General features: G+C 35.6%; 1 protein-coding gene across 11 annotated transcripts in view; it reads right to left on the bottom strand.

Annotated features, from left to right (window-relative positions):
* BPTF (bromodomain PHD finger transcription factor) overlaps nucleotides 1-12,657 on the bottom strand; it is a 137,216-nt gene that overhangs the window by 81,033 nt on the left and 43,526 nt on the right. For 9 of the 11 annotated variants that reach the window (XM_039235984.1, XM_039235980.1, XM_039235983.1 and 6 more), the window contains exons 4-5: nucleotides 10,138-10,344; nucleotides 9,400-9,588 (exon numbers count right to left, since the gene is read on the bottom strand). In XM_039235984.1, coding sequence (XP_039091915.1) covers nucleotides 9,400-9,588; nucleotides 10,138-10,344 — 396 coding nt within the window. The remainder of the gene's footprint in view (nucleotides 1-9,399; nucleotides 9,589-10,137; nucleotides 10,345-12,657) is intronic. The other 2 variants (XM_039235981.1, XM_039235986.1) reach the window with 1 other exon arrangement.

Here is a 12,657-nt window from a genome sequence, read left to right as displayed (position 1 = left end):
AAATTAACGAAGGATTTATCTAGCAATGTACACCTAGGGTCAAAGAGGAAAACAATTTTTTATTCGAACAAAAAAAGAGGGGAGGAAAAGAGGAGTAAAAAAATCATGGGTGAAGCAAATATGACAAAATCTTGACAATTTTTTTTTTTAATCTAAGTGTTAGATATATGGTAGTGGGGGTGCAGTCATTGTTCTATTCTCTTAACTTCTGTGTATGTTTGAAAATTTTTATAGTAAAAAAATTTTATGTGAAGGATGGAAATGGCAAATTTAATTAATATCTGACAGCTGCAAAGAGTCAATAATAACTGAGTAATACAATCAACTAACTCTTGTTGGAAAAATGAATATATCTGAAACAGAAGAAGTCTCACACAAATAATATCAAATTCTTCACTTAACCATTCCTTTCACAGCTGTAAAGTCTCTTCTGGCACACAGCCTGATGGGGGGTTGAATTCACAAACCGTGAGATCATGACCTGAGCCAAAGTCAGACAGTTAACCTACTAAACCACCCAGGCACCCCCCAACATATACATTTTAATCCTTAGAGTCCAAATGCTCTAGCCCTATGGAAAATATTATTAAGTTTTGGTATTTACGATACTATTTTCATTAGACAAGACAACGTAAATGAGTAAAAATAAGGTAGTTTTTGTAGTCATCCCTCAAACCAAAAATAGACCTTGATCTTCAACTTCTGAACATTAACACCAAAGCCTAAAAAACAAAATTCTAATAAGCAAAATACTATAAAGAGAAAAAAGTAACTTTTCCTTTTGAAGGTACTAAAAGAATTCCCTTAAAGGAAAAAAAATGAGGTAAAATAACCAGAATGTATTATGACTAGAAACTAAAACCAAACATATTAAAAAGAATAAGAAACAAAAGAGTATTTAACTGCAGAAGCTCCAGAAGCCTTTACCGATCAACTCACCAAGCTAAAATGTGACTATTACATGAGCTCAGCGTCTGGGTCCCATAGCTTCGTACCCACTGAATTTCCCTTGTAATAAAATGCAGAACTAAAGCTAAGTGCCTATCTTTTAAAATGTCATTATCTCAAAAAGTTAAGAAATAGATTAGGTCAATGTTGAACTTTATAGATGTTAGAGTTTCAATAGGTCCATGGAAACATTTTCAAACAATTATAGTTACGGAAATAAAGCCAGTTTTATCTACTACTCATTTGTTCCTAATCTCAGGCCTTAAATCTGGAGCCATGAACTTAAGACAAATGCTGTGTGCATTATGTTTGAATACAAACACTCAAAGTGGATTTGGGTTTAAAATGCTAGAAAGTTATAGGTCTTCCTCTCCACTTACAAATTTAAAACTCAACATTCTGGTACAAAAAGTTTCTAATCTAAAATCCAGGAAAAAAGTGTAATTCTGAAACTGAGCCTTTTGTCAACTATAAAGAAGTTATACTAAACAGCATACTTGCTGCATGGGGTTGTTTTGGGCAACATAACCATGTTGATGATCTAAAGTGAAACATCTGGAACACACACACAAGAAAAAAAAATCTCAGGAATAGGTATATTAAGAGACTAATTTTGTTAAGTGATGGCTACCAACCTTGCCCAAATTATGGCCGCCACACTTTCAGTTTAATCTTCAATCTTAGCCACATAAAATCTTTCTCATCACTGATCATATCCAGTATGAAATCATGAAACCTTCCTGTTTTTCTCATGTCCTCACTCCCACAGATTTTTAAACCATAAACTTGTAATGTTTCTTTTGCATAACACCATTAATCATATTACATAAAAATGACAGTACTCTCTGACAAGACTTTATGTCAAAATACAGCTTGAAATACTATACATTTACTTTTTTTCTTTTTTTTAAAGGCTTTAAAATAATGTTTAAGCTATATCCGACGCAGGGCTTGAACCCACAATCCCAAGAATCACACACTTTACCAAGTGAGCCAGCCAGGTGCTCCAATATACATTCACCTCTAAAGAAATTCTAAAGTACATATTTTTCTAAAGAGATTCTGGATATATTTCTAAAGAAATTTAAATTCTCAGATTATTTCAAAAAACCTTTCTATTCCAGAAAAGATACATAATATAAACACTAACCAAAAACAGGCTATGGTAGTTTAGTAATGTTATTAAAGATGAAGGACACTTCACTAAGAGAAAGTTAACTGAGCAAGAAATACAAAGATGATGTGCACCTAATTACCCAGCCTCAAACTCTGTAATGCAAAACGAACAAAAAGTAAATGAGAAAACGGCAACTCCAGAGTAAATTGTTAGAAGTCATTTTAAAATATCTTACAGAGAAGGAAAAAAAACAATAGGAAGGATACAGATTTGAACAACACAATTAAAAACCTTGACCCAGGGGCACCTGGGTAGCTCAGTCAGTTGAATGTCTAACTCTTGATCTCAGCTTGGGTCATGATCCCAGAGTGGTGGGGTAAGCCCAGCATTGGGCTCTAAGCTAGACATGGAACCTGCTTAAGATTCTCTCTCTCCCCCTCTCTCTCCCTCCCTCCCCCTCTCTCCCTCCCTCCCTCTCCCTCCCTCCCTCTCTCTCCCTCCCTCCCTCTCTCTCTCTCTCCCTCTCTCTCTCCCTCTCTCCCTCTCTCTCCTCCCACCTCCACCCCTCTCTAAAAACAAAACACCTTGACCTGATTGTCCAATACTGAACCTAACAACTAAAACGCATATATACTCCAAATACTGAACCATAAAACAAGCCTCAACAATGTCTCTGATTACAGTGGGTTAAACTAAAAATCAGGGAAAAAAAAGATAACTAGAATTGGCAAAAAAACAAAAACAAAAACTGTATCATAATGAAAATTAGAAAATAGTTTAAACTGAATGAATGACAAAGACAATATAATATTTGTGGGATGCAGCTACAGCAGTACATAAAGGGGAACTTTTAGCCTTGAGAGCAGAATAGAAAAACATAATAAAAATAGAAATAGAAAAAAAATAAATAAAAACTAAAAATCATTAAAGCATCCATCTTAAAGAGCCAGGAGAGAAATATTTTCGTCTAAATGGAGAAAGACAGGGGCACCTGGGTAGCTTAGAAGGTTAAGCATCCAACTCTTGATTTCAGCTCAGGACATGATCTCAGAGTTTGTAAGTTCAAGCCCCACGTTGGGCTGTACATCGCTTGGCATTCTCTCTCTCTCGCCCACACCCCTGCTCCTTCTCTCTCTAATAAATATTTTTTTTTAATGTAGAAGTATCAACTTCAACTAGGATAACTCTTTTGAGGAGTTGTTTTGTTTTGTTTTGTTAATGCAACCAACAAAGGGCACCTGGGTGGCTCAGGTCATGATCTCTAGTTTTTTGAGTTTTGTGAGTTTGGGCCTCACATCGGGCTCTGTGCTGACAGCGCAGAGCCTGCTTGGGATCCTCTCTCTCCCCCTCTCTGCCCCTCTCTCACTTTCGTGTGTGAGCTCTCTCTCTCTCTCTCAAGATAATAACTTAAATAAAAAAGTGGTCTATGTGGAAACTAATTTGACAATAAACTATTTGTAAAAAAAATAAAAAATAAAAAAAAATAAAGTCCTGGATTTAACTTTAAAAAAAAAAAAAAAAAAAAAGTGGTTGCAGGGTAAAAAAGCCAGGTGATGAATATGTCATCAGATCATGGCATTGATTTCATGAGTGTGTATCTCCAAACTCATCAAGTATACATTAAATATGTACAACTTTTTGTATGTCAATTATACTTCAATAAAGTGCTTTTAAAAAACAGGAGCGGTAAAAAAAAAAAAAAAAAACCCACAAAGATGCAAAGGAAATAAAGACAGGCTCAGAAATAAACTAGAAAAAAACATATAATAAAAAAGGAAGGATCAATAAAGTCAAAAGTTATTTTTGTTGAAGACTAATAAGAGTTGTTAACAGTTTTGTGAGATGATTAAAAAGAAAACAGATAACCAATTTCTGGACTGAAAAAAGAGAACATCACTATAGATCCCTGCAGACATAAAAAAAAAATAGGATGTTATTATGCCAATAAAATTTAAAATTTAGGTGAAACAGGTAGATTCCTAGAAAAATGCAACTTACTAAATCTGACATAAAATAACACAAAATATGAATAGCTCACTATTGGTCAAAGAAATCTAAAATTAATCTTTCCCACAACAAAAACTCCAGGACCAGTGTGCCTGGGTGGCTCAGTCGGTTAAGCATCTGACTTCGGCTCAGGTCATGATCTTGAGTTGATGGGTTCAAGCTCCATGTCAGGCTCTGTGCCGACAGCTCAGAGCCTGGAGACTGTTTCGGATTCTGTGTTTCCCTCTTTCTCTAAGTCCCCTCCCCCACTCATGCTCTGTCTCTTTCTCTCAAAAATAAATATCAAAAATAATAATCATTAAAAAAAATCCAGGACCAAGTGGCTTCGTGAAAAAAATAAAAAGCCTTTTATTTAAGGAATAAATAATACCAACTCAGAGAAACTCTCGCAGACAATAGGAAAAGTGGGAACTTGCCCCAACTCATTTTATGAGGCCAGCATAATCTGGACACCTAAGCTGGACATGGACATTAATAGAAAAGGAAAATTACAAGCCAATCCCACACATTAGTGCAAACTCCTAAACAAAATATTAATGAACTAGACACAACAATATATAATGGAAATGTATCACGACCAAGTGGTACTTATTCCAGAAATATGAGATTGGGTTAACACTTACAAAATCAATTGTAGGAATTCCTGTTTCCAGATGGAGCAGAGGTACTGGATTTAACCCTCTGCCATGAAACCACCACAAAGAAAAAGAGACCACATAATAGAAAACAAAGAAACTGACAGGTACTTTACAAAAGAAGATAACCAAATGCCCTATATATATGTGTATTTCATATACACGAAAAGGTGCTCAACATCTTTAGTCCCCAGGGAATTCCAAGTTCAAACCACAGTAAGATATCCATCCCTACACTGCCACCGGAATGGCTAAGATAAAGGGGAAAAAAGAAAGAATAATAATACTGATGATACCGAGTGTCAGCAAGGATGCAGAGGAGCTAGACCTCTCATAGACTACTGATGAAGTAAACTTGTACAGTTTGGAAAACCAGCAGCACCTATTAAAGATGACCCTACATAAAATGAATGGCCTAGGAAATCCATAACTAGATTTATACCTCTAGAAATGTACATATATGAACATAAAAACCCATGTAAAAAATGTTCATAGCAGCATTATTCACAATGATTCCAAACTGGAAAACCATTCAAATGCCCAGCAACACAGAAAATGAATAATAAGTTAATCATTAATCATTGTATCTCTATATAATAGAATATTATATTGGAATAAAAAGGAATGTACTATTACAAGCAACATTCGGATGACTCTCATATATTGCTGAGGTAAAAATAAATTAGACATCACAAAGTATATACTGTATGATATTATTTTTAAAAGGCAATCCTAATTGGTGGTTATAGAAGTCAAGATGGCAAATACTTTGTGGGAGTGGGGGTAGTGGGCTAAGGGGACATGATGTGGTTACACAGGTGTGTTCACTTAGAAAATATCTATCAAGCTGTTTACTTAGTATCTGTGCTACCAAATGTTATACTTTAATGAAAAAGTTTACTGTAATACATCTTTCCATAGCAAACACTTGCCAACCTGACAGTCTTCTATTGACAAACTTTAGTCATCAAATTAGATGTTTAAATACATTCTGGGGGCACCTGGGTGGCTCAGTCGGTTAAGCACCAACTTCGGCTCAGGTCATGATCTCACGGTTCGTGGGTTCAAGCTCCCTATCAGGCTCTGTGTTGACAGCTAGCTCAGAGCCTGAAACCTGTTTCAGATTCTTTATCTCCCTCTCTCTCTGACCCTCCCCTGTTCACATTGTGTGTGTCTCTCTCTCTCGGAAATAAATAAAAACATTTAAAAATCTCATATATATACATACATACATACATACATACACATATACATACATACATACATTCTGAAGGTTTAGAAAAGAAAACCCAGTGAGATGCCTTCTATCAGTTACTGGTTTTCATCCACCTAGCATAATCCCCATTTCCAGTTCTTCTGATACCACATCTCATCTACTGATCACAGAGTGGTCAAGAGTGTTAACAGAAATTGGTCCGGGAACACCACACCACAAGGTACCTAGCAAACAGCCAGGTACCATTAAAAACACTCAGTGAATATTTGTTGAATAAATGAGTGCACAGAGAAAGAGAAACAGAAGGAAGCAGAGAGACACGTTATAGTCTTCTCTGAGGGTCAGAATTTTACTATCAGGCCTGTCTACTGCCCACTAGAAAGTAAAGTCCTCAAGGACCTTGACTTTGTCCATTTCCGTCACTAGTGTCATAAGTTATATGGTCAGGGATCTATTAAAGTGTTTATCTACTTTAAACGTACCAAATTCCTCTTTAAAGACTGCTGTGGTATGTTTAATACGTGTCTTTAAAAATACTTCATATTGTTTTGGAAGCAAGCTTGAGACTATCAGTTTCTAGGTTTGGTTTCATTTTTTAGTCAAGAAAAGAGCTATGATTTACTAAATGGCCAGGTTTCAAATTTACTGCATCTTCAGCTATCTAGCACTCTGATCCTGCTAATGGCCTTAATCCATTCTGATCACAACTACCAACAATTGCTATTTGCTCCCATTTTAGCTTTCTTAACATTTCTTGTTTGGGTTCTCACCCAAATACAAAGGATCTCCTTTACAAGAATTATGTTAACTACTACTGAATCAGTAAATGTATAATTCAACTCACCTACTTCACACTTTTTTTTACCTGCTGGGCTTTCTTATTCTTTCAAAGAGTTGACTGTATACAGCTGGGCTTTCTCACTCTTTCAAAGAGTTGACTGTATACAGCAATAACAACAGTTTCTAACATTTATTGAGCAGTTAACATATGTCAGGTACTATCGTTAGTTTTTTATATATGTTATTTCACTGGGTACCCTTTAAAAGTGTTAAGTCAGATACTAAGATAAGAGTTTCTCTCCTTAAACCATTCTAGTAAGAAAAATAACAGGGGCCCTTGGGTGGCTCAGTCAGTTAAGCATCCAACTTAGGCTCAAGTCATGATCTCGTGAGCCATGTGAGCCATGCGTCGGGCTCTGTGCTGACAGTTCAGAGCCTGGAACCTACTACGGATTCTGTGTCTCCCTGTCTCTCTGCCCCTCCCCTGCTTCACACTTTGTCTCTCTCTAAAAAATAAACATTAAAAAATAAATAAATAAATAAAAAATAAACATTAAAATTTTTTTAATTTCAGAGAAATTAGTAAGCTGGTAATAAATAACTTAAAAAGCAAATATCTGCTAAACTATTTGTAAAAAAAAAAAGAAAAAGAAAAAAAGAAAAAGAAAAAAAAGCAAATATCTGCTAAAATCTATACATAATTGTTACTCTACTATGTTTGGTTTAAAAACCTAACAACTAACTAGCATATGAACCCACTATAAGACTGAGATTTATATTAAGTATCAATCTAAAAGGACAAAGAATATTTTAAGAAGTATTTACTAAGCATACAATCATAATTCCAATAAAAATGGAATTTTGCTCACCAAATTATTTTGTGCCTTCTGACTTATTAAGGTGTTAAAGGTATAATAATGCTAATTTTAATTAGGACCTAGAGATCTAACCACAGAATTTAAATTGAATTCTAAATCTGAGGTCTCTAGTCCATTCAATAAAGGACTCTCACTGAAATTATCTGATATGTATTTACTAAATGCATCTAGTGAAAGGGAATTTATTACTTCTATTTTCTAAACAGCTGTAATTTGAAGGAAGTTGTTAGCATTCAGTCAAAATAGTCTTCACTATTATTTCTACTTATTTGACTTAATACCCTACATTTCAAAGAAAAGTCTAATCCCCCCCCTACCACCACCACACTAACCTGTCAGTAGACAATTACATAATTTCCATCCTACCTTCCTCTTGATACCAAGTCTACTCTTTTCTAGGCTCAAAAATTTGTGGGGCCCCTGGGTGGCTCAGTTGGTTCAGCGTCCAACTTCGGCTCAGGTCAGGATCTTGCAGTCTGCGAGTTTGAGCCCCTTGTCCGGCTCTGTGCTGACAGCGTGGAGCCTGGAGAATGATTCAATACTGTGTCTCCCTCTCTTTGTTCCTCCCCTGCTAGCACTCTGTCTGTCTATCTGTCTGTCTGTCTGTCTCTCTCTCTCTCATAAACAAATAAGCAATAAAAAGAATTTTTTTGTTTCTGTATTCATTTCACCAGACAGCAGTTTCCAGACTTTTCTTCAGTCTCTCATTAGGATAAAATATGGTGTACTTATTATTGTGATTCTTTTGGACCCTCCACATACATCCCTGCATATAACCTAATGTTACACTTGTGTTTTCAGCAACAGTTTACTGTTGATAAACACTCCACTGAGATCAGTCACACAGCACTGCTGATCTTCAAAATCCTTCAAGTTAACAAAACAGGAACACTGAGGCCTTGCAAGATTAAATAATATTAACTTAACGACAGAAGCAGATCTAGAATCAAATCTTCCAACTGCTAATGCTATCTTCTTGCCAACACATCAGAATCAAATCCGCAGTATAAAATGTAGCAATGAAAGTACCGCAAGTTGTAAAATATGTGATATTCTTATAACATATAGAAAAAAAATCATTAAAGATTTCCTTCAGGGTATTAACTACAATCCTCAACTTTTGGTAGGATTACTAGTATTTATTTTGTTTTACTCATCTAAATTTTTTAGTCTGCTTTAAGAAAAAAAGTATCGTTCCTATAATGAATATTCTTTTCCATTTAAAAAAAAGGCAAAAGGAAAAGGCATAATGACATCCTTGGTGTGTGATCAAACTTACTTCAAGTATAATTTTAATTTTAAAAAGCTTAAAATACGGATGATTGGTTAACTTACATTTTTATTTCAAAATATATCTTGTAAAAATGTTTTGTGACAATGGTTTTCTATCATAACATTATGGTTTGAAATGTTTAAAAAACTGACACGAGCACATGCAAACATAAAATTAATTTGTTAGTACAAACAGAACGGGAATGGTCAAATCATTCAACACTGAGCCATTAGTATGTTAAGTACTTAAAACCAAAATGTCTGCCACTATGATGTGGTGATAAAATATACAAATAAGTCTATTAGTCAAAACCAGCTAAATGAACTTTAAAAAGCATGAAGATTATGATGAGTTTCAAGCACTAACTGCAAGAACACATGTCAAATCTGAATGTTAGGTGACAATTCAGCAATCAGGGATGGCACTTATGTAAGCAAGCAGCATGAATGAACACATACTTGAAAATTCCAGGTGACATTCAGCTCTTACTACAAAAGGGAAGGATTCCCCCCATTACAGAGGCACTGATATGCTGCCCTCTGTACCTGGCACATCCTGGGGGAGCTCAGATGCCACCTTCTTCTCTGCCATGTTGCTGCTATCGTGGGTTTCTGAGAGACACCCCACGGGACTCCTCCCTTCAGAGGGACGAGTCTCTTCTGGAGAAGCATTTGTTGTGTTGTCGCCAAGATTTGCTGACACAGAGTTACCTTTATCCCCAACTTCTGTTGGCTCTACAGTAAAATGCACAACAAAACTTTAAAGATATCCTTTAAATTGCTCTAGGACAAATGGCCACATTCAATCAACTACTAAAAAATGAATGATAGCCAAGAAAACCTGCTTTTATTTGACGGCCATTTTGAAGCAATTAGATTCTGGGCTATTTTTGCAGTAAGTAATCCAAAGAGTATTTAAGAATATTTCAAATATTAAGAATGTTTAAAGTAATTAATATAAAAATGAACAAATCACATACAAAAGTGTATATTCTGGTATAAAAATAGTGATTTTTCACCAACAAATCTTATAGGGAAAGGGCACCTTTTTAGGAAGTATAATAGAGATATAGGTACATTATAGCAAATTCACCAATACATAAAACTCATTACAATGGTTATACACGTTACAAGAGGAAAGGATATCCTAATTTCTTTAGAAATATAAAATTAAAGAGGTATTAGTAATAAAAACAAGGATGTATTTTCATTTTGAAAGTAAAACTGGAGGTTTCATAAGTAACACTGATTAAATATCACTTTCTAGCCAAGTAATTTTTTTACCCTCAGATTTTCCTTGCTCAGGATCATCATCTGGCACCTTGTCGTCACTGGCTTTTTCAAGGGACTGGTCTTCAAACTCCTCCCTGCTTTTCTCAGCCTCTTTGGAGTTGTTACTCTCAGTCTCATTCTTGTCCTTTTCTATTTCTTCTGAGCTTTTAACAATATCAATGTCTCCTTTTTTGGCTCTTATGGATTCCAAAATTTCATCTACAATAAAAACCAAAAAAAATTTGTTTCCAGGTATACCAAACGTACAAGTACTACAAATGTCACTTAAGAGTTTCAATACAATTATTAAAGTTACATATGTCCAAACACTGGGACTAGGAAATAAGGATCAAGATTACCGACACAATACTGATGCCTATAGAATACAACGAATGTGCTAATCTTCACCTGTAGCAAATATATCGTAGGGGCACCTGGCTGGCTCAGTCAGTTAGGCATCTGACTCTTAGGGTACCTGGGTGGCTGCGTAGTTAAACTCAGGCAGGTCATGATCTTGAGGTTTATGAGTTCGAGCCCCATGTCGGGCTCTGTGCTGACAGCTTAGAGCCTAGAGCCCGCTTCAGATTCTGTGTCTCCCTCACTCTCTGGCCCTCCCCCACTAGCGTGCTCTCTGTCCCCTCTCTCTCTCAAATAAACAAACATTAAAACAAAATTTTTTTTAATAGAAGTACATTGCATACTGAATTACACTGAAATATAATATGCTCATTGTAGGGGCGCCTGGGTGGCTTAGTCGGTTGAGCGTCCGACTTTCACTTGGGTCATGATCTCGCCGTTCGTGGGTTCGAGCCCCGCGTCGGGCTCTGTGCTGACTGCCAGCTCAGAGCCTGGAGCCTGTTTCAGAGTCTGTGACTCCCTCTCTCTCTGACCCTCCCCTGCTCATGCTGTCTCTCTCTCTCCTAGAAATAAATAAAACATTTAACAAAAAAAAAAAAAAAAAAATGCTCACTGTAGGAAATTTGAAGAATATAAATAGGATACCAACTATAATTCTACTATGCTAGTTGGTTAATTTTTGATAAAAGCTGGTCTATTAGCTAGTTATTTAGAGAAAAATAATTCAAGTACCTTGATGACCCAGGTACTGTTTTTGCATGGTATGTTATTTAATTCTCCCATTCTCTAGTATTCTATCACATGATAATCCATAATGGAATTAACCAATTCCTCTATATTGGACAGTTTTAGTTTTTCACATTGCCCTAAATCAGACCACTGAACATTTTGATTATATATTCCATCTTAGTTTTGTTCGTTAGTTAAGATGGTACTATCTATATAATTTTATAAATAGGCAAGCTCACTCTAGAAAATATTTCCAATTTAACATATTTGATAAAAACATACCCAACACTGCTTTTTAAGGGACTGGAGAGTTCTTTATTATCATACTAAAAGCTGAGAATGCACGAGTAAGAAGAGATTTGTCTTTTTTTTAAATGTTTTTTATTTATCTTTAAGAGACGGAGAGAACATGCAAGCGGGGGAGGGCAAAGAGAAAGGAAGACATAGAATCTGAAGCACACAGCAGGCTCTGAGCTATCAGCCCAGGGCTCAAACCCATCAACAGTGAGATCATGACCTGAGCCAAAGTCAGACACTCAACTGACTGAGCCAGCCAAATGCCCTGAGATTTGTCAATTTTAATACCATGATGCATGAAAGAAAACTAAGAGGGACGTAGCCTCACTGAAATTAATAAAACTTATTGTTTGATCTACTGTTTGGGGAGAAAGAAGTGAGAAGGGGATACAACCTCCCCAAAGAATTCTGACAACTAAAACTTATCTGATGAAAATGTTACATATTTTTCTAAGCAGATCTAACAGAAAAATACTTTCTACCACCAGATATGAATAAACACAATCATCGGTAATTAGTCTGCTAGTTTCTGAAGATGAAGAATATCTGTATGCAACAGCATTTGTGTAAACAGTAAGACCATCATTCTCAAAAAAATACACATGAATTAAAGACACTACTGTTGCAGAGCGTGTGAGAACAGGCTTGGACACAGCTTGAGTAGATATACTTATTAAATAGACACATTCTACTTTAAGCAAATGGAAACTGGGGAAATTTTCACTAAACAGAGAATAGGAAAATTAATAGGATTACATGTATAGCAGATAACGTATATAGAAGGACACAGCCAGGCAGCTAAAGTGTACTTTCAAATTCTTATTTAGTCATTTTGTCTAAGATTAAAATGCACTATTAGAAAACACAAGTGATACTTATTAAACATGACAAGTGTATCTGGCATGATGTTAAAAATGGCACTAACAGTCGGCTCTGGAAAAAGGTAAGGTAAAACTGGGGATTTTGAAGGAGATTGACTTTTCACTGTATACCCTTCTGTACTCTTTTAACTTTTACAAAAAATCATATGTATTTATTATCTTTTACAAAGCAAAAAGTTGAGCAACAAAGTAAATCAGGTAGTACTGAAATATAACCCAAACTATAAAGTAAATATCCATGAGTCCACACTGATATAAATAAATGACT

This window comes from Hyaena hyaena, unplaced genomic scaffold (genome assembly GCF_003009895.1).
Source record: "Hyaena hyaena isolate Hyena2069 unplaced genomic scaffold, ASM300989v1 scaffold_104, whole genome shotgun sequence".
Taxonomy (NCBI): Eukaryota; Metazoa; Chordata; class Mammalia; order Carnivora; family Hyaenidae; genus Hyaena; species Hyaena hyaena.
The sequence above is the reverse complement of the archived record's forward strand: the minus strand, read 5'-3'. Positions and strand labels throughout refer to the sequence as shown.